The sequence below is a fragment of the Microcaecilia unicolor genome, chromosome 2 (genome assembly GCF_901765095.1).
Source record: "Microcaecilia unicolor chromosome 2, aMicUni1.1, whole genome shotgun sequence".
Classification (NCBI taxonomy): domain Eukaryota; kingdom Metazoa; phylum Chordata; class Amphibia; order Gymnophiona; family Siphonopidae; genus Microcaecilia; species Microcaecilia unicolor.
Genome location: NC_044032.1, coordinates 604,973,511 through 605,001,217, shown reverse-complemented (window position 1 = coordinate 605,001,217; position 27,707 = coordinate 604,973,511). Strand labels below are relative to the sequence as shown.

General features: G+C 41.4%; 1 protein-coding gene across 1 annotated transcript in view; it reads right to left on the bottom strand.

The window, feature by feature from the left end:
* Positions 1-162: 162 nt before the first annotated feature.
* The window catches only part of LOC115462216 (peptidyl-prolyl cis-trans isomerase D-like), a 30,259-nt gene continuing 2,714 nt past the window's right edge, over positions 163-27,707 (bottom strand). Inside the window, exons 3-8 of the mRNA XM_030192227.1 lie at positions 23,834-23,956; positions 19,400-19,506; positions 10,558-10,699; positions 1,486-1,572; positions 1,358-1,400; positions 163-526 (exon numbers count right to left, since the gene is read on the bottom strand). Of these exons, the coding sequence (XP_030048087.1) occupies positions 438-526; positions 1,358-1,400; positions 1,486-1,572; positions 10,558-10,699; positions 19,400-19,506; positions 23,834-23,956 (591 nt within the window). The 3' untranslated portion in view covers positions 163-437. The remainder of the gene's footprint in view (positions 527-1,357; positions 1,401-1,485; positions 1,573-10,557; positions 10,700-19,399; positions 19,507-23,833; positions 23,957-27,707) is intronic.

The window sequence follows — 27,707 nt, the reverse complement described above, 5'->3', positions numbered from 1 at the left end:
GTATAGCTGTTTTGAGAAAATGTTTTACATTGTGAGAGAGAACAAATGTAATAGGACTCATAGTTTAAAAGCTTAGGACTCAGTACCTACCTGTTAAGCATTTTAACTATTAAGTATTTTTTGCATAGTTCATGCAAAGAATGTTGGGGGGGGGGAGGGGGGTTTAAGAAACATAAGCAACACACAATTTTTCCAGAATGTCCCCTTTTAACAGTTATTTTCAAGTAAGGTAGAGGGAAAGAAAATTCAGTTGTTAAATTGTAGAAACTGGGAATTCACTGACTACGGTGAGGATAATGAGCAATACACTTTCTGGTTTTACTTAATACCACCGAGTGCTGGAAACTATTTTCCCTATTCCTTTGAAAGCTGGAGGTGTACAAACTTCATATGCTCAGTCAATGTGGGACTAGTTTTACAGAGCTGCCCACTTCTGCTCATGCAAACATTTTTGCATAAACTGCTTTCTCTTTTGCTTTTTGCTCCTTCATCTTATGCTTGACCCGAAGAATTTCTGTACCAACAGCTGGGGAAAAAAAAGGGGGTAATAGAAAAAACAGCACATTAGCATACATGTTCAATGCAAATAATTTTCTTTTACACTGTGAAACTAGTTGTGGAGAAAAGATGTGGTGAAGGAAGGAGGAAAGGTCAAAAGAAGAGAAAAGATGTGTTGAAGGAAGGAGGAAAGGTCAAAAGAAGAAAGCCTGTCATACATGCTGGAGGTCAGAACAGTAGGAATAGTGCGAAAGGAAGACAGAATGGACTTTGAAACAAGCAGCGAGACTGGAAGAGATGATTAAAGGATTATAAAAAAACATGGAAGAAGACATGAAGGATGGAGGAGCCATGAGAGAAGACAACAGATGGACACCTATGCCACTGCTGGTAAGTAAAGGAAAGAAACAGCATCTGAAACAGCTATCATGTGGACAGGGATGCTGCTGGTTTCTGCTAGTGCTATACAGTGGCATAGAGCCTGTTTTGCTTCCTTTTCCCATGGAAAAGCAATCTTAAGTTGGGCTCTAAAGGAACCACAGCAAACCTCCAAGAAGATACCTCTTACATTGGTACAGTGGGAGTTTGGAGGGCTAAGCTCCTTAGCTTGAAAGAAATTGGTCAAATCCCGCCTTAAGCCCTGCTGTGCAAAAGCTTAGGCTACCTACGGCTGCCAGCAATGCCCTGGAAAAAGAGTCCTGCCCTCTTCATACAAATGTAATAGAAATGATTCCATATTTACAGAACACAGCTGTTCCTGATGGCACCATAGAAAAATATCTTATGTCTAGACAAATTCAGCACTCCTAACAAGGATGGCAGTGGATGCAAGGAGGCATCACAACTCATACAGACATACCTTTGTCTTCTGGTGCTATTTCATGAGCCTTCTTTAGGTCCTCCTTTAAATAAAAAAAATATAGAAATGAAACATTAACAGCATCAGTTAAAATTGCTAAGTTAACAAATAATTTAAAAAATAATTACCAAAGCTTGGTCATAATCTTTCAAACCCTGCCAGCCCTGAGCCCGTCTGTAAAGCGCTTTGGTGTTTGATGGATCAAGTTCAAGAGCCTGGAAAAAAAATATATATATATATTTTAACTGACGCCAACCATTATATGCTCTGAGGTACACTGAAATACTATAACCTGACTTCAGCACGTTGCCCACCCATAACAGATGTTTTCTGTGGACAATGGGATTGATTAGGCACACAACATGAGTGACATCACTGCACGCTGCCAAGATTTGGTATAAAGTTCTGAGCATGCATGGCCCTTCCCACAGAACGTAGTCTTCTCAGCTCAAGAATGAATTCAAATTCCCAGGATGGTAGTAGGAATTGTATGCCTTATCAATCCTGTCTATGGAAAACAGCAGTTACAAGTAAGCCACAATGCCTTTTCATTAGGAAAGGAAAACAAAAATGAGTAGAAGAATGCCTTTGTATTGCTCCACGATGCGACCGCACCTTGAATACTATGTGCAATTCTAGTTACCGCATCTCAAAAAAGAGACAGTGGAATTAAAAAAGGTAAAGGGTGAAAAAAATGATAAAAGGAATAGGCTGACTTCCCTATGAGGAAAGGCTAAAAAGGCATGGATTCTTCAACTTTGAGAAGAGATGGCTGAGGGGAGATATGATAGAGGTCTGTAAAATAGAGTGGAGTGGAACAAGTAGATGTGAATTGCTTGTTTACTCTTTCCAAAAATACAAGAACTAGGGTGCATGCAATGAAGGTACTAAGTAGTAAATTTAAAACATTTGAGAAAATATTTCTTCATTCAGTATGTAAGTAAACTCTGAAATTTGTTGCCACAGAGCATGGTAAAAGCTTAGCATAGCAGGGTTTAAAAAAAAGTTTTGGATACTTTGCAAAGGGGCCCTTTTACTAAGCTGCATTAGGTCCTAACACGCTTAGGTCTTTTACTAAAGCTTAGCTCACATTATTCTTATGGGCCCTGCTGCAGATAACTCAACCTAAGCATTAGTAAAAGACCCCCTAAAAGAAAAGTCCATAAGCCATTATTAAGATGGACTTCGGGTAAAATCCATTGCTTATTTCTAGGATACGCAGAATAAAATTGGTTTTACTCTTTTGGGATCTTGCCAGGTACTTGTGACCTGCATTGGCCACTGTTGGAAACAGGATACTGGGCTTAATGGACCTTCGGTCTGTCCCAGTATAGCAATGCTTATATTCTTGTTCAGAAGCAATATAGAGTCAGGCACACACACAAACTACTCCCACACTTGGGGCTGCTCATGTTTTTATGTATTGGCTATTCTTCTGGAGCAGCCTGCATATGAAAAATGTGCAAGAGTTGTAATATCAGCCAGACAGACTGGGCAGCACTGCTTGATCAACTGTACTGTTACTGTAAATACTCCAAGCAATAATGCACTGTACATGCATGAAGCAAAGACCAGGTACCTGATTTACCAATGGTGTCCAATAAAGCAGACAAAGTACAGTAGCTTATATAGCTCCGATTTGACACCTCATGGTAGGCTGTCATCATGATCCAACACAGAACATAGTGTAATCACACATTTTCCCATAGAACATATGTCCAAATTGGGAGGGACAGAAAACAGTGAGAGAACATGAGAGAACAGTTTTGGATATATGAATTATAAGCAGTACAACAGAATGGCCTGAATGGCATACAATCATTTCAAGTATTCTGTACTAACCTGTGATTTCTTTATTAGTCTTAGGGCCTCTTTGCTTATTTCAGTAATGTTTTTGAATTTTAATTAAATTATTATGTTTAGAGAAAATAGAAATGTCAGCGTTTACAGAACACAAAGTTTGATCACGTGAAATCGTTAGATTCCCCATAGAAGGAAAAGAAAGAGGATCATAATCAAAAGGGACACCCAAGTTTTGCTGAGGACGTCAACGCAAAACGTCCCGGTGGAGGGGCAGGGAAACCCGTATTATCGAAACAAGATGGACATCTTTCGTTTCGATAAGGTCAGGGAGGCCCAAATCTTGACATTTAGGTCATCCTTAGAAATGGTCATCCCTAGACTTGATCATTTCTGATTTTCGGCGATAATGGAAACCGAGGATGCCCATCTCAGAAAAGACCAAATGCAAGCCCTTTTGGTCATGGGAGGAGCCAGCATTCGTAGTGCACTGGTCCCTCTGACATGCCGGGGCACCCTAGGGGGCACTGCAGTGGACTTCATAAATTGCTCCCAGGTACATAGCTCCCTTACTTTGTATGCTGAGCCCCCAAAATCCACTACCCACAACTGTACATCACTACCATAGCCCTTACAGGTGAAGGGGGGCACCTAGATGTGGGTACAGTGGGTTTTGGCGGGCTCACATTTACCACCACAAGTGTAACAGGTGGGGGGGAGAGAAGGCCTAGGTCCACCTGCACACTGCACCCACTAAAACTGCTCCAGGGACCTTTATACTGCTGTGATGGACCTGAGTATGACATTTGAAGCTGGCACAAAATATTTTTAAAGATGTTTTTTGAGGGTGGGAGGGGGTTAGTGACCACTGGGAGAGTTAAGTGATCCCCGATTCTCTCCCATGGTCATCTGGTCAGTTCGGGCACCTTTTTGTGGCTTGGTTGTAAGAAAAGCAGGACCAGGTAGTCGTCCAAGTACTCATGAGGGATGCCCTTTTTTTTCCATTATGTGTTGAGGACATCCATGTGTTAGGCACGCCCAAGTCCTGCCTTCGCTACACCTCCGCCATGCCCCTGTGAATGTTGGTCATCCCCGCAACAGAAAGCAGTTGGGGACGCCCAAAATCGGCTTTCGAGTATGCTGATTTGGGCGACCCTGTGAGAAGGATGCCCATCTTCCGATTTGTGTCAAAAGACGGGCATCCTTCTCTTTCGAAAATGAGCCTGAAAGTGTATGGAGAACAGTAAGGCCATATCTGAGCTGACCGAGGTACATGAATCATTACTGTGGCAATGTGAGTCAAAGTGCCCAATTTCTAAATGATTTTCAATTCTATCTTTTATAATAAGTTTTGTAGCTGTTAGATACATTTGGTTCCTGACCGCTTCAAACTGATAAGTGTGCTTGGAAATAGCATCGCACATTTCATCTGTAGATAAGTGGCATTTTTTTTTTTACTTGAATGTTATGACAATTTTGCGACATCCCCCCCCAAAAAAGTGTAATGAGATGCCAGTCTAATAGTCATACTATCAAAATGTACCACCGTGTTTAAAAAAGCCATGCGGCACTGCCAACACAGCCCATTCAAAGATCTCCCTGCACCTTGTTCCTTGCTGGCTTGTCTACCGCTGAAGAGTGAGAGAATTGGACCTGGTTTCAGTATTTTACATGTCTTTGGAAACAGGTCACATCTTAATGTTGTTGCTCTTTAAGGCAGCCACTAACAGGGACCATCTCTATGGTCTTTGAAGCTTCTATAAACTTCAAAGCCAAAAGATAGAGTGTAGTTTTAGTTCTTTTTTTTTTTTTTTTTACCAGACTGCACAAACCTCAGGGAAAAGATCCATATATAGGGCCTACTTCTCTGCAAAGTATTCATTCTTTTTCAAAAGAGGACTCAAGTGGAACAAAATCTGGATCTAGAACACTCCAATAGAAAATGTCAGAGCCTAGGACAGGTTCTGAATCCAAAATTGAAAGGACACAATAGGTTCATGATACAATTGTCTGTCTGCGCAGGAGTAATACCAGGCAATAGAGAAGGTGTAGTGCTAAGTTCCTAATTGTATCCAAAAACTGTAACCAGTGTACTGTTAAACATGCAGCACATGTAAGAGAGGTAATATTGGATTTGTGACACACACAATCTGATTCATGACTTAATTTGTATATTACCATATTTATCACAAGCAGTCATCAAATTGTACTGCATTATTGGGAGAGGTTAATGAGATCATCCAGAAGTTATGGAAATACCATGATTTGTTTTTCAATGAATAGCTTTTTTTTAGTACACTTGTTCAGTGTAATTCAGCAGAAAATGAGTGTATTGGATTCTGGGACCCTTTTACTTAAAGCTTCTTAGCATTTAGTAAAAGGCCTTCATGAAGAATATATTGTGCATCCTCAAGAGTAAACCTATGCTGTGATGTTTAAAAAAAAAAAAGTGTATATTGGGCAATACCAAATATTCATATTTGATTCAGCTTCAACTGCGTCATGCAAGGTTCATGCAAGATTCCATGTTAGGAGTCACGGACCAAGAAAGGAATCTAGGTGTCGTAGTCAATGATACGTTGAAACCTTCTGCTCAGTGTGCTGCTGCGGCTAAGAAAGCAAATAGAATGTTAGGTATTATTAGGAAAGGAATGGAAAACAAAAATGAGAATGTTATAATGCCTTTGTATCGCTCCATGGTGCGACCGCACCTCAAATATTGTGTTCAATTCTGGTCGCCGCATCTCAAAAAAGATACAGTAGAATTAGAAAAGGTGCAGAGAAGGGTGACAAAAATGATAAAGGGGAGGGGATGGCTTCCCTATGAGGAAAGGCTAAAGCAGCTAGGGCTCTTCAGCTTGGAGAAAAGGCGGCTGAGGGGAGATATGATAGAGGTCTATAAAATAATGAGTGGAGTTGAACGGGTAGATGTGAAGCGTCTGTTCACACTTTCCAAAAATACTAGGACTAGGGGGCATGTGATGAAGCTACAATGTAGTAAATTTAAAATGAATCGGAGAAAATGTTTCTTCACTCAATGTGTAATTAAACTCTGGAATTTGTTGCCAGAGAATGTGGAAAAGGCAGTTAGCTTAGCGGAGTTTCAAAAAGGTTTGGACGGCTTCCTAAAGGAAAAGTCCATAGACAGTTATTAAATGGACTTGGGGAAAATCCACGATTTCTGGGATAAGCAGTATAAAATGTTTTGTACATTTTTGGGATCTTGCCGGGTATTTGTGACCTGGATTGGCCACTGTTGGAAACAGGATGCTGGGCTCGATGGACCTTTGGTCTTTCCCAGTATGGCAATACTTATGTACTTATGCGTTATTCGTAGTTGGCGAAATAGTGATTTAAATTCAAATACAAATTATCCGGGGCTCTACTGGGCTAAATCCTACTGAAATAAACACCTCATTCTTTGTTATGTTAAAGCTCAGTGTCCATTATTTGTATTTGGTATATTCAGCCGAATCTTTTTCATTATTCGTATTCGGCTGAATAGTAAAATATGTTATTCAGTACAGCTCTAATTGGAAAACATGTCCAGTTAATGTAACGTATAATTGAGCATTGTTCTGCAATTTCACACTAAAGGTGTGTGTAAAGAAACACACACCTTTAGTATCACATTGGCAGCAGGTGCTTTACGTGGTGGCAGAGTTATAATAGAAATGAGACTTAATTTGGGGAGAGGCTTTATCTCAAATGAGTATTGCAGCATTAAACAGTTCATTTTTCAATGGGAGTCCAAAATGTTTGAAACAAGATACTGAGTGGAATGTATTAGCCCCCTCTCAGTGATGCAAAATAACATCAGATGGAACGTGCATGCATAGTCATCTTTAGGTTGGTTGTCATTTTGTGGAGCATGGTGGAGACGGGCTAGGTCTGAAGTAACTTTTAAAAAAGGGCATGTTAAATCAAGTAGTTTACACCTTATGTTATCATTATTTTTTTTTACAGTCATTTTTCCTGAAAAAGCCTGGTAAATGGGCGAAACCAAGGCCGAGGTCAGATATAGACATTTAGGGGCCCTTTTACTACCCGGTGGTAGGGCCAATTTCCTGTGTATAAACCCAGCAGTAGCCCTACCGCCGGGTTCGCTCAGGAGCTTAATGGTACTTCCAACTTCTGGTGCGTGCTGTTTCTGGCGCTAGAAACATTTTTTGTATTTTCTAGCACTGGAGCCCTCACCGGCTCCTGAATAGGAGGTGGTAAGGGCTCTCTCAGCAAATGGCCATTTACTGGCCTTTAACAAAAAGTACCTTTAATCCATGGCAGTAAAAGGTGACCTTGGCATGCAGCAATCCTATGTGCCAACGCCACCGTGGGCCACCTTTTACCTCCATTTGGTAAAAAGGACCCCTGAGGGAGCAAAGTGATGGCAAGATGTATCTTTCACTAAGGTTGTCTTTGAGAAGATCACACTTAAATTTGCATTTAGAAAATTGAATGGACACAAACGTGAGTGTGGAACAGTTGGAAATTATCAATTTGTCTTTCATATACAATATTTTCAGAGTTGGGCAAGGATGAAATACCTGATATACTGAATGTTGCAGCTTATGTTGGGGTTATAGCAAGGGCTATTTTACTCAGTTTAACTTTCATATATTGAAAATATTTTACATAATTAAAAATCCCCAAGGTGTTAAGCTTAAGAGCTATTTGAGCAACACTTTTCAATGTTTAGCAGAAAAATTTGGAATGGTATTCCTCACCAGATTAGATCCATTTTATCTTACTTTTTATGTAGAAAACAGCTGAAGGGTTTTCTGTTTTCAAATATAGGTTCAGTTTAATTTTTGGGCTGTATTACTTTTAAGGATGCTGTTTTGTAATTCCATCTGATTGAGATATTTCTTCTCTTATAATCCGTAATGAATTCTGTGGAGATATAGCAGAATGTAAGTTATGAATGGAATGCTGTGTTCTGTTGCAAAAGTTGATGCGTAAGCTCGAGTACTGATTTAGTACTATTGTTGGCTGAATGAGCAGCGACTGGCAAGTGGGCATGGCACCTCTGGTCATCTTATGAGGAGCATGGAGTTTAACATGCTTCCCTGTATCTTGGTCATTAGTCTTTCAGTACTCTTAGCAGCTCGTGGGGGCTGTGCTTCGATAATGCTTACGTTTTTGGCTTTTCTTTTCCTGCTCCTCTTTCCCCAGTGTCTATGGAGCTCTCCTAAGAGAGCGAGAAAGAAAGCGTAAATTGTGTAGAGGACCTGTTATGTTCCTTACCTTTTCTGCTTCATTTATTGGCAGACTGAAGACTGTAATGCTTGTACTGCTAGTTCAGTTACTATGGCCAGTACCAATTCTGGGTCCCAGGGAAAAGGGAGTGAAAGGGTCAGGATTTTTGCTCCCTGCACCCACTGGTACCTTTTGAACAACCCATCTGGGTTTTTGCCTTTGAAGGGTTTGTTGTTGGGGGAGGTTTCCATGAGGACAGTAGAATATGGCAAGTCTGCATAGAAGTAAAACACTGACGAGAGAATAGGACCCATGGGAGGCTCAGAACTCCTTCTCATGCTCAGGAGAGCTAAAAGTTCCAGCACAGGGGAGACAGGATCGCTGATGTCACTATTTACATCCCCTTTCCAGGTGGAATCCGTGGACATCTCCATAAAATTAAATCAGGCCTTGATGTAATGGATTCCTGGTCCTCTGAATTTAGGCTAAAATTAAACGGGATAAGACTACATTTTTGGTATTAACCAGTCCATTTGACTGATACCTGCAGCAATTTTAGCACTGACTGCATTACTTAGCCCTTGGAAACCAATCTTAAAATATTAGGGGGGGTTAATCGGTGCTTAACCCTTGAATCTCAGGTGTTCTCCATAGTCACTAACCCCCCCTGTTTACTAAGCCTGCCAGTGCGCTAATGCCAACACAGCTGATTCACTCTGAATGGGCCCTGTCAGCATTGCTGTGCGGCTTGGTAAACAGGGGAGTAAACCTTTTAAGGTACTCTGGAAGCTGAAGCGAATTAGGCCCTGTTTTTCAATAGATATTATTCAGGCTCCTTGTCCAGTCTCTAGTCCCAATTTGATTATCGTAATTCTATCTACGCTGGTTGCAAAGCATGTGTTTTAAGGAAGCTTCAAATGGCCCAGAACACCACGGCCAGGTTGGTCCTGCATGTGTTACGCTTTGGAAGGGCTACTCCACTGCTGATATGATTGCACTGGCTTCCTAGTAAGGCCAGGGTTGTTTTCCAGCTCTGTGCTCTCATATTTCAGACTTTATATGGTACTGTCTCTGATTATATGCTGCCCCTTGTTACTTTGCCTTCTCGCAATGCAGCCTTTGGTGTGAGAGACTACCTGCGTCTTCATCTTCCTACCTGAAAGAAAGTAGTCTACAAGTTAATTTATTCTACTACTTTTTTTTTTTACCAAGGTACAAAGTGGTGAAATTCCTTGCCAACATCCATTAGATCGCAGTATGATCACTTGTTTTTGAAATCCTTCTTTTTCAAAAACATTTCTGTTAATTGATGCTGGTGCCTAGTTCCCTCCCCTCCCCCATTATATCTGTATTTATGATTCTTTCCTTTGATATGTATGTGATTTTTATTTAATATTTTGTAATGTCTCCTTGTAGCTTATTAGCCATTTTGAACTCAAAATTGTGTGGGGAAAATGTGGGGTTTAAATGTCATAAATAGGAATTATTGTAATTTTTGTTGTCTAGTTCAAAAACTGATTTTTCAGAACTTTGGCAGATTGACAGGAATGAGAATTTCAACTCTGTTATACCAAACCTTCCAAAATAAAGGGCCCTGTTTACTAAGCCGTACATTAGGTGCACTAACATTTTAGCGTACACTAACGCTAAAGACACCCATAGGAATATATGGATAAGTCTAGCATTGGCGTGTGCTAATTTTTAGCGCACGGCTTAGTAAACAGGGCCCAAAGCCTTTTTTGATTAAAACTTATCCAGTGAAAATCAAAAAATGAGACAGGTTCTGTTATTATCTGAACTACATTATGGTGTGACAAACTTTTTGCACAAAATCTGTCATTTAAAAACCGATTCCGTAGATTTTTTTTTCTCTCATCTTTCCTTGTGTTGCAGTAAAATGGAATCCGTGGGCTAAAGGAACCATTTCATTTATTAGATGTCAGCTGCTAAGACTGTACGGCTCAAAGTAACTTATGATTAAATCAGCAGTAATACAATATATATCTCTTCAATCACATCCTACCCACAATAACTATAAGCCCCCCCCCTCAATCACCCATATCTTCCCAATTCCCTGAGTGCATCAAAAGCCAGACTTTAGTACATTTCCAAGTTGTGAAAATATTCACTAGCCTAATTTCCTGCAGCAGTAAGTGTGTTTTCTTGCAAAATACTTACATCAGGCTCTAAGCATTTCAACATACCTCTGTGCAGCTTTCAATGGCTGCTCGCCAGTCAGACTGCTTCAGCTTACAAGCTGCAATGTTGAGGTTGCAGCTTAATGCAATTGGATTCAGTTTTGATATATTGTCATCTCCTGTCACATCTTTAGAACTCTCCACATACCTGTACAAATACACAAGTACTTAATCAAGAGAATGCTAAGATGAATTATTGGGATTTTTGCAATTCTGCTTCGAAAAAGATAAAATTAAGTGAGCCTAAAATTAACAATCTGAAACAGAAAAACACTACATTCTGTATTCTAATGATGATATACCCAAGCCCACTGACTTATCACTGAAGAAATGCCCGTGTTGCTATTTTATTACAAACAACTCTGTGCAATAAAAATTGAACTCTAGTTGACAGAATTGGTAGGACTGTGCAGAGACAATTCACAGGGCTGGCTTATTGTCTTTACTGTAATAATATTGCTGGACTGGCAGCACTCACCCAGGAAACGCCAGATAAAAGACCAACTGGCCCTTCCAGTTTGTGCTGCTGTTCTCTACCTGTTCGGTAGCTGAGCATAACCTCATCCTGAAATGAACATCAGCGTCACCCAACACTAGATTTATACATACAACCTCTCAACCTGCAAATAGGTGGGAAAATGTGGGGTACAAATGTAATAAATAAATAAATAAACCTGGTTCCAACCACCACCCTGTCTGTCCCCTAAGGATTTAGCATTTTGTTACACAGTATATTCTTCATGCTATGAAAACACATAGCCATCCTTAAACATATTTAATGAAAGGTCACAGGAAGCTAAAATGGCAATAAAAAATAGAAAGAGTCCTTTAAGCATCATCAAATTTGTTAACAATGATGCAGGGGAAAGAAAATATTTTTAATAATGAGTCAATATTCAACCTCAATGTTAAAAAACTAGAGCTGCACGTTAATCGCGATTAACATGTTATTTATTAGTCATGATTAAAAAACATTAATTGTGGCTAATAATTAACCATGCTGCATAGCATTTGTCTCCCACCCCCAGTGCACAGTCTAGCAGCTCTCCCCGCCTACAGTTCCACAGAATTCTACCCAATCTCCACCCCCTCAGGGTATATCAAGTCTTTGTCCCTGGCAGTGATACTCGTATGCTGCCTGCAGCTTACCTTCTGACCCATCCCACCTTTGCGAAACAGGAAGTTGCATCAAAAGGGGCAGGACAGGTTAGAGGGAAGGCCCCAGGCAGTATATGAGTATTGCAACTGCTGCTGAGGACACAGAGAAGACTTGATTTTAAGGTACACACGGGGTGGGGGAGGGAGGGAATTGAGAGAGCTCTGCGGCACTACAGGAGGAGGGGAGGGAGAGAGGGAAAGAGATAACTTGCAGGTGGAGAGAGAGAGATAATGGACCTGAGAGTGGAAGGGGAGAGAGAGGAGAGTTGGATCTGGGGTTGGAAGGAAGGGAGATATTGGTCGTTTAATCAGTGATGTTAACCACAATTGGCCCCTGGAGGCGTGGGCCCCTAGTTTGAGCTCAAGACCCCTCCAAAGCTACAGCACCAATTGAGTGGCTGATGGGGATGCAGAAGACCTGCCATCAAAAGAAATTGACTGCCTGAGCCACATCCCTTCTCTGGCCGAGCCACTTCCTTCCTCCTCATGCTGCCTCAGGAGTGAGGAAGGTGGCAGCTTGCCTCCAGTTGCTGACACTCCTCAAACTGAGCATGCTCAGAGAGTGCTGGTGTCAGCAACTGGAGGGAAATTGCCAACTTCCTCACTTCTGAGGCAGCATGAGGAGAGAATTTCTTCAGCTGGCGGGACTGTACATAACCCTGGCAGCAAATGTATGTTAAATAACACGGGGAGGGAGAAAAAAATACATCCCCCCCTCCAAAAAAATGGACTGTTGGCTATGCCCCTGTCTTTAATCATGCAATTGAGCGTGATTAAAAATTTTAACACAGCCCTATTAAAACATAAGTATATTCAGCAGTACTAGATATACATGTAATACACAGGCTTAAACGAAACTGTTTAGCTACATCAGCTGAATATCACCACTGTACATAAAGTTGGCTGTCACCGTCATATGTTTTGGTCTAAATACATCCAGACACCATACGGACAGTGCCAAAGCAGTTACAGCGAATTTTTGCCAATATGGTTTGTACAGTGCCTTTGAAAATTGGCAGCCAATGGACATGTATGTTTACCAGCTGCCAGTAAGCCTATGAGCCTTTTTGAATACTTACCTGAAAATACTTAATTTTTTTTTTTTAGTTCAGCCACAGATTGTAATGTTATGTAGAATGTCATACACATGATCATCTGTCAGGCATGTCAGTTTGAAAAATAGGTTAAGAGCACTGCTTTAAAAAAAAAAAATAAATAAATAAAGCGGTCTCTGACCAAGACAGGGATTATTCCAAAGATGGCTAAATTGAAGAATGGCAAGAAGCCGGTGCTGAAGAAAAGCCATATGATGTGCCACACTCTTGCAAAGAAAGAGGACAGTTCACATAAGTGGGAGAAGGTTTTGTGCTCTGATAAGACCAAAGTGGAACGCTGTAATTGCAGTGCTAAACAATGTGTGGCATAAACCACCACCTCACTCTAACACTATACCTTAGTAAAGCATTATCTGGTATTTTTGCAAAGGCACGTGCTAAAAATAAGCATGCGCTAAACGCCAGACCCACCCATATAGTCCTATGGGCAGCTCTAGCATTTAGCACGCTCTAATCATTACAGCATGCACTGAAAACGCTACTCCACCTTTGTAAAAGGACGCCAATGTTAGGTAGATATTTTAAAGAATCAGGGACTGGGAGGCTTGTGAAGACTTGACTGAAAAATGGATGGTACAAAGTCAAGGCAGATCCTTGAGGAAAGCCTATTCCAGTATATCATAGACCTGCAAATGAGATTATTCACCTTTCTGTAGGACAATGATCCTAAACACACAGCAAAAACAGCAATGGAGGGATCAGCAGGAAGTATATGTCCTCCGGTTGCAAAAAGCACAGACCTGAATCTAACAGAATACCGCAGTCCACAGGTGCTCTCCTGCCTACCTGAAACAGCTTGAGCTATTCTGGCAAGGAGAATGGCCAAAAACTACATCACTTTTTTGTGAGAAGTTGATAAGACACTTATCCTAACTGACTTGCATCTATTATTGCTCAAAAGGGTCTACCAATAAGTATTCAAGTGTAAAGCCTTCTACAATGAAGACTGGTTTCTTATTCTTAAAAAAAAAAAAAAAAAGGAGTACTTTTTGAATATTTCTAATTTAACCACCACTAAGATTGTTCTTTTACATTGAAAATGTAGTGTATACTCTAACACATTCTAAATTGTATTTAAGAACAGCAGAATGTGAAAGAAGTATAAAGGTATGACATTTTTACAAAACACTGTAAGTAATACCAGCTCTGACTTCTACAGCAAGACTGTACTTAAATGTGAAATATATTCATGTGTTAATTTTCTTTCAAATGGGCTGTGTCCCTCCTGACACTCATTTCTATCAGTGATACCACCTGTATAAAAGGATGGTGCTGGCTTGTAAACTTCATTATGTAAATTACCAAAGCAGATTCAAAAACAATGACCCAAGTGCAACCATTGCAGAAACCAATACTTGACATATTGAAGAACTATATACATAATCCACTGCTACAACTCAATAATTTATAAGGCAAAGTGACAACAACCCGAAAACTCTTATTCCTCAGTATCCAGGGTAGGCCTTGTACAGGTGTGGCACAATTCCAGGAAAGGAAATGAACAGGCATGAATAAATTTCACCTTCCTTTTCATCCTGCCACACCAGTCCAGACAAGTGGGATATACAAAAGTAGTACCCTAATGGGTGGGAGAAAATGAGGCCCTCTGAAATACTGCCCTACCAAAGGCAGTGTCTCCTTTGGCTAGGATATCAAATCTGTAGTACTTAAAGTGTGCAATGACAACCATGCCCCCACCCTTCAAATAACCTCTAAAGTAACCACTTACTTCTCTGCCCAAGATATAGCCTGGGCTCAAACAAAATGGGTACAAAGCCCACTCAGCAGTACTTTACCTTTCAGAATGTCAGCCAACTCAATTTCTGCCTTTATGCTATGCACAATGTTTGACTTAGAAGCTACCCGTCTGTTCCACTGATCATGAAAAAGCCCATCCAACCTATGAAACAAACTGGTGACCTTTAGATAACACAGTAAAACCCTGCGAACATCCAACTTGCAAGCTTTGTGAGGATTTTATTTTTTTTTATTTTTTGTTACATTTGTACCCTGCGCTTTCCCACTCATGGCAGGCTCAATGCGGCTTACGTGGGGCAATGGAGGGTTAAGTGACTTGCCCAGAGTCACAAAGAGCTGCCTGTGCCTGAAGTGGGAATCAAACTCAGTTCCCCAGGACCAAAGTCCACCACCCTAACCACTAGGCCACTCCTCCGTCCGTTAGGATGAGCTGCCTCCTGCATTTCCGAGAAAGCTGAGAAAGCAACTGCCTGCTTAATGTGAAATGGCAAAGCTACCTTCCAGAGAAACGAAAAAAACATGGAGGCCATCAGATCATAGCCAAGGCAATCGCAACAGGTCGCCAGCATTTGAAAGGCTTGAGAGCTCAATTCCCACTCCCCTGGATCCAGCATCATGTGACTGAGGAAGTCTACCTGCATTCTCTGTCCAGGGTATATGAACAACTGAGATGCACAGCCATCTGGCTTCCAAGGCCACCACCACATTCCTGGTGTTCCCCCCCCCCCCCCCTGTCATATTTTGACAGCACCTTCACTGCCTTCCCTTGATAATAGAGAGGAACTGTCTGAACACAACTCAAATGGCTCTTAACTGCATCTGTATATCCATGTATTTCAAATGGAAAAATACCCAGGCCCACTGATTGGCATCACTAAAGAAATGCCCATGCTATTTTGTTACACACAACTCCATGCAATAAAAAAAAATCACAATCATAGAGCATATAAACCGCTTAGTCACAAACTGGTTCAATGCAGCTAACAAAGTATTAAAAACATGACACATTTAGGAAATTGAGCATAATATATATAAAAAAAAATTACACAAAAAAGTATACTAAATTGCAAAAGTTGGATCAATGATGATTACATGCCCACCCAGACCAATGGTTTGGCTAAAGTATAATGCCAATGTGGTGGCAGAATGCGGCTCTGACTGATCCAATAACAATTTTCTACTAAAGATTGTGAAAATAAATGATATGATAGGGAGCTGGGTTTTGTGCTATTGACATGTTAAAACATAGCGCACAGCCAAAAAGACATTTGAAGTTAAAAATGTATGCTCTAAGGCTCTTTCAAATATTTTTGAAATAAAAAAGCTTTCAGATGTCTACAAAACATAGTATAAGTTGGTAGTTGTCTAAAATATATTGGAATCATATTCCAATAATGAACTGCTACACGAGTAAAAGAACTATTCAACATTCTCTTAAAGTGTACAAGGTGGAAAGACTAATGTAAAGCAGTTTTTTGAACACACGCTCTTCTTACTTGTCAAAACATGATTAAGTTCATTAGCTGGAAAGGAGCCTCCCATTAAGAATTTTAAAAATCATATGTGCCTCCACCAGCAACCAATGCAGTTTTATAAACATTGGGGTAATATGATCAAACTTACATAATCTAAAAATCAGTCTAACAGCTCAAATTCACCAAAACCTCAGCATAAACTGAACTGCAATAATCCAACTGTGTCAAAATTATAATCTGAACAAGACAACAAAATGTTCTTCACTGAAATGATACACTGCTCTTAACTGCCTAAGGGCCCAGTTTAATAAGCCTTGCTGTAGGCGCACTAATGTTTTTAATGCACACTAACACTAGGAATATATGGGTGTTTCTAGCATTAGCGCGTGCTAAAAACGCTAGCATACCTTAGTAAACAGGGCCCTAAGTTTGAAAAAAAAAGACATTTTTTATTTGAGGTTCAATGGATTAAGATGAATCCAGAATCATTCCCAAAACCCGATATACGATCAAATAAGAGTGATTGGCACTCAAGATTTTTTCAGGTATATTCTCACAGTGGGTACTAAACCACAATACCTTTGTTTTGACTGTATTTAGTTTTAAAAACTGGGAAGCCACCCAATCCAGGATCTTAGTAATGGGGTTTGCAATCTTTTGATGGTTTATACTGGGCAAACACGGGACTAAAACAAATATATTGTCAGAATATGAAAATAAGAATTCATCAAAGCCCAACTTAATATGACTCAATGAACTCATAAAAATATTGAACAGCACAGGCAAAATTGTTTGAACTGTAGTTGACAAAGAGAGAACTGAGACCACAAAACCTGTTTTGGGCGACCTTTGCAGTAGGTTCCCCAGCCCACTAAGCTGACTTCCATAGTAACTAACACCCATTCTGGGGATTCTAGGGCCACTCTCTTGAGATGATGTGATGGGTCCTCCCACCAAGCCAAACACTTCCTCAAAATTTAAGGCAAGGCAACAGCACAAAACTCCAGACGGGACATCTTCAGGGACACTGGCAACTGCTGGTCCAAAAGTAGAAAAGCCTGCACCCCTGCTCACTGAAATCTGAGACACCAGTGCCATGGAAGAAAATGCACCTGTGTCAGGACATGCTCCATTTTCCTGTAGATGGGATCTTTTAAAGCTGACTCCCCCTTCCACAGGGATCGTCATTTTCTTCATTAACACTGTAAAGGGAGCATCCACCTCGGGCAGAAAAAAACAGCTTGTTTAGATCATCTCACAGCAGAGGGTAAAGCTGATCCAAGAGCCTGGTGCCTTTCAAAATAACCACCAGGGAATCCCAATCTGTCAGAAGCATCTGGTAGAGAGTCCAGTGAAAAGGAAAGGTATTCAGCAGCTCGTGCATCCCTACCCAGGATGGGGTTCCCATCTGAAGGCACTTGCAACAAAGGAGCAAATCTCTGAGGCTAACACTATGGAGTCAATGAGGGGTCCCAATTCCTCCTTATGCAACAATCTCCTCCTCCTCTTCTTGGGAGTGGTCTAGAGGCTCCATAGAAAGGGTTCCTTGCCCACGACTACCCAAGCCAGGCCTCCTCAGTCCCACAATGATTCTATCCCCTCCTCCTGAGGGGTTAGGAGTGGTATTCCCCAACCCACCTAGTAATTTTGATGGGATACAAGGGGCATCACCAGATTCAGAAGGCCTCCTCCCTTCCTAGGCCTCACTCCTGCCCCTCACACACTTATCCTAAAACAGGCTCCTTACATAATCTCTGATGAGGGATACCAGTTCACTGCCCATGAGAGCGCACTAGCTGTGTGGCTGGAGACTGCCAAAACCGCCAAGGCTTGCAGCTACACTGTCCACTGCATATAGGCACACTGGCGCCAAGATGGCCATCATTTCCAATGACACTGGGACTTGGGATACCAACTGAAAAGGTGGCAAGTCTGATCAAAATAAGGAAGAACCTTCTGCCGGGTCATCTGTCACCCTGGGCCTGTAGAGAGTATAACTGTGTCACACTCAGGGCAGAGGGAGCCAGCTGCTATGGGGAAGTGCTGCCTCCCACAAGACTTGCCTGCACGCACATGGTCAGTCCCAGACTCCATCTTTGTTCCACTCCTATACTCGAACTGATCTTGTTGGGACCAGGTCTGTCTTCCTCCTCCTGCCAGGCAATTCACCACCACTGCAGAACTAAAATACTGGACTCACTTTTTTTTTTTTGTTTTATTGCCCTGCTAAGAAACCTCCTCTGTATAATTTTGTTTTGTTTTGTTTATAATGTAGCTTTGCAGTGTTCTGCTACCCCCATCACACCACACCCCGCTTGGTCTGCATGGGGACTGAAGCCAGCCCACACACAGAGCTGGAGTCCACAGACTGAAGTTCAAGACCGGAAAAAAAATCCAACTGTCTCCTGGCTCACCAGAAGTATGGATCATAGCCTGAACTCTGGGAGCAAGGCCCTGTCAGACTCAACCTCACTAGATGCAGACCATTGACTGCCTATCTACTGCACCAGCCCCACCTGCACCATCTTCTTGAGGTACAGAAAAGCTGAGGTTTACAAACCAGCACCAGCCCTTATATATCAGTGATGTCATTGATTGAAATCAGTATCTCTACCTCTATCTGCTGGTCAGGAAGGGAAACAACCCACTTTTCTGGTGTTGCAGGATGAAAAGAAAGTCTAGTTTAATGTATTTGTGCCCCTCAACCCTGAAAGGAAAAAAGCCCTTTTAAAAATAGTACTCACTGTCCGTTACATGTTTAGCTGAGAAGTGCTCAGCTTGGAGAGGAAGTAATTTACTAGAAGAGCAAAGGCCATGAAGGAAAATGTGAAACGCTCATTCTTGACTGCAGTAACAGTCTTGACATACGGCATCACTGGAGTAAAGTAAGCCCAGTTTGACCTAGTTTGGGCACTGCTAAACTAATAGAAGTTAAACTCTTTTATAATGGACAGTTTATCCTTACCCTTGCTCTAATGCCATCATGCTAAAGGACAGGAAACCTACAAGAGTGCTTTAAAAGTTTTGCACTTGTTGTGGCTGCTGCAAGTTAAGTTTACCTTCTCTTCCCTGACTCAGTGTAGCTGTATTGCCTTCTCACCTGGATGAGCCCATCTATGCTTATTCTGAGCTTCTTTTACAAAGGTGCATGGCAAATGCGAGGAAGTCCGTAGTAACTGAATGGGCTTCCTCTCGTTTGCCGCACCAGTGTGGCTTTGTAAAAGAGGCCCTCTGTGTTTTATATTGCAAATGTTCTTTCCCCAAGATGAAAAAAAAAATCTGTGTATTTTGATTCTGCACATCTTTTGTCTGAAAGATATTATCTGAATTAAAATATTTTACCTCAAAGCCTTATTGTATTTCTTAGTCGCCATCTCCCAGTTCTGAGATTTGAAAAAATTATTTCCTATATTCTTAACATCTTCTGCTATAGATATGATTTTATCAACCTGCAAGACAGGAGAAGAAAAAAAAAAGATCTGATTAGGGAGGGGGAGTTGGAGGAAAAGGGGGACACACGGGAGAAATAAAGAAAACGGCACAACAGAGGCCAGGTTGTTAAATGGAGCAGTTACAATACATGTGGCTATTGATGTATTAGCATGGGTGGAAGAGGTATTTTCATGTTTCATGTCTGCTGCAAAGTTGTACAATGGCAATTGTTGTTACTCAGAAATGAAAGATAGATAAAACTAAAAACCTTGCATAAATAACCAAGCCTTCACATTAGCATGAAAAACAGAGAATTATCAGGTTAGATTGAAAATTAGTTTATTCTTACTTAGTTTGGGGTTTTTGTTTTTTTTTTTTACACATTTGTATACTGCTTCCCCATTTTCCCAAAATGTCCAAAGTAGGATCCAGCACTATAAAAGCTACACTTCACTTACACTTCTGTGCTTTTTTTTATTATAGGAAACCACCCACTGCCTTTGCAATGATATGCTGAAGCATCATAATCAACAGGTACTGACAGACTTTGTAGATATTTGTGGTGGTAAGAGAGGGGGACTTTAAGTTGGGAATCAAAGGTAAAGACCGTGGTGAGAATATTTTGGATATCTGTAAGCAAGTTCGTGGGCTCCAAACTAGATATGTTATGTTGTAGCTGAATATAAGCAAATTTATCTTTCTTTTCCAATTGAATCTTTTCCTGCAGGGTAGACAACAGTGATGGATAATAAAAGGCCCCCATGTTTGTAACCTACACCTGAGTCAGAATAGGGAGGCAGCTCACTCAGAGCCATGGAAATAAATACAGCCTAAACAGGGAACAAGAAACCAATAGTGTGTCCAGCTTGCAATAACTTAATGTAGTGTCCCAAAAACAGAAATCCAGTTTCATGCCCCAAGTTTCCCACCCTTCCCCCCCATCCCAGTACAAACCTCCCCTACCTATTCAATCTAATAAAACCCCGAGGACAGCTGAAATCATGCTTAACAGATCAAGTCATGTACTGTTAAACATGACACCCTGGGAAATGCAGTATAAATTTGTAATGCAGACTGATCTTTGTTCTAAATGTCACCAGAGTGAGGCCATCCTGGCTCACATGTTTTGGTTTTACCAATATTGCAAATCATTACTACAGTGGCCAGTATGTGTCTTGTACTATCAGAACCTTGTATATTATTTAATAACTTTAATAATCTCCTTTCCTGTACCATTAGGAGCAAAGGGTTTTCTGAAAAGATCTGTGTTAACGTCCAAAAAGTCTATCTTAATTAACTGGCTTCTCCAAGATGCTCTGCATTCGCAATGGTGTTCTCATTTATTTATTTAATGTATTTATTTATTTGCTGCATTTTATTTTATTTATTTTTGTTACATTTGTACCCCGCGCTTTCCCACTCATGGCAGGCTCAATGTGGCTTACATATTATATACAGATACTTATTTGTACTTGGGGCAATGGAGGGTTAAGTGACTTGCCCAGAGTCACAAGGAGCTGCCTGTGCCTGAAGTGGGAATCGAACTCAGTTCCTCAGTTCCCCAGGACCAAAGTCCACCACCCTAACCACTAGGCCACTCCTCCACTTGTACCCCACATTTTCCAACCAAAATTGTCAGTTCAATGTGGCTTACATTTTATATCAATTCAATATACTACATTGTTGTTGGAAGTGTCCATTTGATAAATTTATTAATTACTAGTAAAAAAAAAGGCCCATTTCTCACACAAATGAAACGGGTGCTAGCAAGGTTATCATGTAATGGTCATTATGTTTTTAAGGGAACCGTTAGAAGGCGAGTTGTGGTGAGAGTTCCGCGCTTGCCCGCTTCCCTGCTGGTTATGATGGAGTTTGAGTGGCGCAGGAGTCTGGACGTCAATGGCCAGTTGTGGCGCAAGTTCCTGCCTTGCGGCCATTCTGAGTTTGACCCGGCGCTCATTAACACGTATGGCATACGGGCTCCGAGTTCCATGCCCCCCCCCCTCCTTTTCCTCCCCTCCCAGTTCCAGGCCTCCCTCTCCTCCCTTCCAAGTTCCAGGCCCCCCTCTCCTTCCCTCCGAGTTCCAGGCCCCCATCTCCTCCAAGTTCCATGCCCCCCTCCCTCCCTCTCGTCCCCTCCAAGTTCCAGGCCCCCTGCCTCCCTCCCTCTCTCTCCTCCGAGTGCCAGCCCAACCTGCGCTGTCCGCCCTCTTCTCCCAGTCCTCCGCCTGCCCCTCGCCTTCCTTTGTGCCATCCAGAATTTAAAAGTTCTTACCTCGGTGTCCGACGGCAGCAGGAAAGGGGCAAGCAGGCTCAGTGCTTCACCCTGCCTTCCCTTCTCTCTCAGCTCTGCCTCTGGTCCCACCCTTGCAGAAACAGGAAATAAGGGCGGGACCAGAGGCAGAGCTGAGAGAGAAGAGAAGGTAGCTGAAGCACCGAGCCTGCTCACCTTTCACTGCTGCTGCTGGACCCCGAGATAAGAACTTTTCAATTCTGGGCGGCACGCAGGAAGGAGAGGAGCAGGCAAAGGACTGGGAGAAGAGGGCGGGCAGCGCAGGTCGGGCTGGCTGGGAACTTCCGTTCTGGGACTTTGGGCGGGTCAAATGTTGGGGGTGCTGGAGCATCCACAGCACCCACGGAGTCGGCGCCTATGCCTCCATGTCCAGCAATTCTTCCCTCCCCTCCATGTCCAGTGATTCTCCTCTTCCCTGCCCTGCCATCCATGTCCCGCGATTCTCTCCACCACTGTCCTCCCCATCCCATCCATTCTCCTCTGCCCTCCCCTTCCTCCCTCCCCTCACGATTCTCTCCTCCCCTCAATTTGTACCCGAACATTCTCTGGTTGGCTGGCGCTGGCTTCCCTTCCCTCTCACTGTTCTGCCCTCTTACGGCATTACGTTTTGACACGAGGGCGGGGCAATGATTGCTTATGGATGTTACAAACCCAGGCATCCAGACGTAGAACGTTGGAGGTGTAAATTATTATATCGGATGGAGCACTTGGAGATCCAGGACATGTCTTCAGTCAAAGACATCTCTTTACAAAGAATGTTGCAGCCCTTTTGGAACACACTTGCTCCAGCTGCTCGCAGTTGAATACTAAACATGATGCCCTAGGTACAATATGTGGGTCTGTGGAAGCTTCATGCCCCTGGGATGGGTAGATAGGTGGGATGGGAGGGAGGGAGATTGAGACTGTTGGGGTTTTGTTTGTAATTACTATGTACAAGGTTAAGACAAATTCATGCAATCATGTATTTAACTATAGCAAAGACTTGATTATGGGGACCTTTTACTAAGCTACGCTAACCACTGCATGCTTACCGCAGCTTAAAATGCCCTACTGTGGGGTGCACGCAGGTATCCCGCAGTTATTTTGGCATCGGCACACACTAGCCACAAGCTAAAAAATAGATTTTGTTTTGCACTGAGGCGGAGAGTAGGCGTGTTCTGTGCTGATCAGCTCAACTACATTGCTGAGCGCTAACTGATCAGCACATGAGCCCTTACAGCCTACAAAATCAAGTTGTGGTAGGGTCTCACGTGCTAATGGAAGTACGTGGCAATTAATAGAAAAAAGAAATACCAGAAATGTGGCCATTTTGCCCATGAAGTAAAAATGGTCTTAGCTCACATTAATGACCCATGCATAAGCACGCGCCAAGACCCTTTTTACTGTGGTAAAAGGGCCCATAAATGTTTAATCTGGCTGAGTTTTGCACTTTTGCAATTGTTAATTCTAGTTGTGCTTTCTTATGCCACCACTGTACTGCTATTCCTTACTTTTAATAAAAATGATTTTTCAACATATCATCAATGATGAACCAGCACATCTATAAGACTTTGATGAAGTAAAAAAAACAAAACACATGCACGACACATCAGCATTTGTGTTTTAAAGTAACAGATGTGACAGCTCAACAGCATTAGCATGAAAAAGTTTTGATTTCAGAGGGGAAGCTTCACCCGCTGTTGCTTTTCTGGTGCTGAAAGAACACATGTGCTTGATACAGTCCCAGCTGTTCTTTAACTTCCTGCTATGCCTACTCAAGAATCTCCAGGAAGGAAAGCAGAAAGGGAAAGAAATGCCTTGTGTGTGCAAATGCTCAAATGGGCTTAAAAATCTCAAAAAGCATGAATTTTCCTAGAACCAATTTGCTTCTCTTTGGATGCGGTTCCCAGACCAGCCGTATCCATGGGGTTTTTCCTGTTCTGAGTTCAGTGGAAAAAGACCTTCCATGAAATAATGTGTTGCTTCCTGGGGCTCCAAATAAAAGGAATAATCCTGGGATACCTATTTGTTTAAAAAGTGTTCTGCCCAATCACAAAGGTCTGCATACTTACATCATTCAGTTCCACATCAGAGTCTTCAGGAAAGTCTGGGTGCGTGTCTCCAGACCCATCCTCTGGTGACATCACCCGTTCGTTACCATCCTTCAGCTCTCCGCAATCTGCAATGATGCATAACTGTGGAAACAAAACCAAACAGTTCATCTGAGCAGTTTTTCCATTTCATAGGCTAGAAAGACTCGACTGTAGATATCTGATATCAATTCCCATATTAAAGCTCTCAAGCATCTCTGTACAGAGAAAAATAAAATCACTGTGTAAGAGAGAGAATTTTGCATTACTGCTTTATTATTTAAACCTCCGTTTTACCCTCTTGGTTACTTCTCAATAAGAATATGTGACTATCTAATTATTTGATATGCAGAAAAAAGTTGAAGATTCAAATAACTTAACCTAGACTAAGGGGTATATTTACTAAGCGTTTCCAACGCACCTTTAAATTTAAGGCACGTTAAACGCTAACACACCTATACATTTCTATGGGCACGTTAGCGTTCAACCTGCATAAATCATTTAGGCATGTTAAAAATGCTAACGCGCCCATAGCGCACCTTAGTAAACATAGGCGTAAGATTTGGAAGCATGTGATTTGATATATTATTTCGATGATGTGTTTGTTCAAATTTAAACAGGTTGCATTTTATATTATCGCATTTTTTTTTTGACACATAACTGGTAGGTTATACAGCACAATAAACAATTTTAATGATTTCATCTCTTGATTGATTTCTGCCTTTAGCTGTGGGCGATCCCTGTTATAAATAACAACTATTTAAGTTATAAAGTTCAACCTGTATTCCCCCCTTCCTGTGACACCACTATTAGTCACCCAACCATTAATCTCATCATGAGAGACGGCGGCATACCTCTACCTTCCTCATTCCATTTTCACTAAAGGTGATAAGAGTAACTTTTAGCTAGAACACAGGTGACTGACAAGTCCTAAACACATGGACAGAATAAGAGCCCCAAAGAATAGTCTCCTGTCCACCAAAGTGGAACCTTAAATACATTAGTCTTCTCTAACCTCAGCAAAAAAAAAAAAAAAAAAAAAAGTGAAGCAACTCATCTTTAACAACAAATGTAAAGTAAACAGTCTTTAAATACTTTTAGAAAAGTATTAAAAGGTTTACCAGTTCAGTAAGGTCTAGCCTTGAAGGAACTCATAAAAACCCCAGTAGGTTCTGCCTGTGTAACTTGTGAGACTGGCAGCAGATTTCAAAGTAAACCCCGATTTTTCACACTGGAAAACAACAAGAGCTAGACTCACAAAATTTTACGTGCTTATAGAACACAGATTGCAGCAATATATCCAGTAAGTGTATCTGTTATACTTCCAAAGCTTTATTTGTAAAACAAGTTGTATGTTACGTAGCATACACACTCCTATGACTTCCTTTTTTCCCTCTTTAAGTAGATAAACATACTAATGAGCTGGTCAAACAGCACTATAAGTAGCTCTTCAGACTTTCCTGGTTTTGACTGGGGCTGGCAGCGTCTATAGAACTGATGTGCCCAGGAACAGAACAACATACAAGTACCTCACACATCCCAGCAACATCTGTGCCTTGGCATTCACAGTAACGCCCCCATTCCTAGGGCACACAGTGCTACTGAACAATCAGTGCATGTAAAATTGAGAATGATTTCAAGGCAAAGGAAGAATATTTTAAAACTCCTTGCTGCACCATAATTTGAACTATGCTAGTTTTTGCTACCAGCCCATACCAGAACAAGAAGCTTTTGGTCACATTTCCGTAAGTATAAAATGCAAGTCTTTTTAAATTAAAACACCCCCCCACCAAAAAAAAAAATAAAAACACAAACAAAAAAGAGTAGATCAAGTTTCTATCCAAAAGAAAGCTCAACATAGATCCTTGCCAGAGAGAATAGCTGGAACTGGTTACATGTACTTGGATACAGCAGAGGAAGGTGGTGTGAGCTTATCAGAGTTACAAAGGCCCACTCTTTACGGTTTAATTTTATACATTTTTAACCCACCTTTTCAATAAAAAAAAATATACTAATCCAAATCCCCTCAATACAGACCTCCCTAATAAACTCAGGAGAATTACATAATGCTCTGACATTATCATTAGATTTAAAAAAAAAAACAAGTGTTCAAGTTTCTCATCTTAGTGGGACGAGTATTACATTCTATAATTTAAGCACCATTCCAGAAAACATGTTTAAATTCTAATGCAAGGTCTTAACCAAAGGGATACCTAAGGCATATAAGTATCCTGAGAATTTTCCCAACCTCATTACTCACATAAGTTGAGCCAAAATCATTAAAGGACCCTAAAAATGTTAAACAGCACGTTGGCTTTAACTGGATGCCCCTTTTCTACCAAAGCCTATAAAATAATCATCTTTGTTGTGCAATTCTGCATAACCTGAAGTTTCAGGCAACTCTCAAGCAACCCACATACAAAGAAATAGGCTAACTATAATATGCATACATTCATCCAGCGCTTTAAAACAACTAACACCAATATTAGAACGTAATATATTTAAATGGACCTCAGCAGCGACTCTCTTAACAAGAGGAGCACAGCCTCATAATTCACTAAATTCATTATTGGTCCCACCTATGCTTTCAATGCCATCTTTTAAAACTCTCACATGATATGCCCTAGCCAATCAGCTATGGAGTTTCACAACAGTGAGGACCAATCAATCTCTAGATTGAATCCTCCTGGAAAGATCGTATTTATAAAGCGTATCCCCTTATAATTTAACAGAATATAAACAGAACAAAGTATAGGGGGGGGGACAGATGATGAATTTAGTGAATCATGAGACTGTGTTCTTCATGTGAAAAGAATCGCTACCGAGGTCCATTTAAATGTAATATGGCATAATGTTGGTGCCTACTGTCTACTGTTTTTAAGTGCTAGGTGAATGTATGCATATAATAATAGCCCCCCTCACCCCCTGGTTGAGAACTAGGACCATCAAGTGTTGATTCATCATATTGTAGGGCTAATAAGGTGATTAGCTAATAAGCTAATAATTATTCTGGTTAGAGTTTGCGGCTTGTCTCGTCTGTTTGGAGTATGATTTTGCCCTAAAATGGTCCCAAAACAAAGGATTCTTACAAAGATTTTGCTGGCAATATGACAGAATAATGCCACATATTATATATATATATATATATATATATATATATATACATACAGTGGGGGAAATAAGTATTTGATCCCTTGCTGATTTTGTAAGTTTGCCCACTGACAAAGACATGAGCAGCCCATAATTGAAGGGTAGGTTATTGGTAACAGTGAGAGATAGCACATCACAAATTAAATCCGGAAAATCACATTGTGGAAAGTATATGAATTTATTTGCATTCTGCAGAGGGAAATAAGTATTTAATCCCTCTGGCAAACAAGACCTAATACTTGGTGGCAAAACCCTTGTTGGCAAGCACAGCGGTCAGACGTCTTCTGTAGTTGATGATGAGGTTTGCACACGTCAGGAGGAATTTTGGTCCACTCCTCTTTGCAGATCATCTCTAAATCATTAAGAGTTCTGGGCTGTCACTTGGCAACTCGCAGCTTCAGCTCCCTCCATAAGTTTTCAATGGGATTAAGGTCTGGTGACTGGCTAGGCCACTCCATGACCCTAATGTGCTTCTTCCTGAGCCACTCCTTTGTTGCCTTGGCTGTATGTTTTGGGTCATTGTCGTGCTGGAAGACCCAGCCACGACCCATTTTTAAGGCCCTGGCGGAGGGAAGGAGGTTGTCACTCAGAATTGTACGGTACATGGCCCCATCCATTCTCCCATTGATGCGGTGAAGTAGTCCTGTGCCCTTAGCAGAGAAACACCCCCAAAACATAACATTTCCACCTCCATGCTTGACAGTGG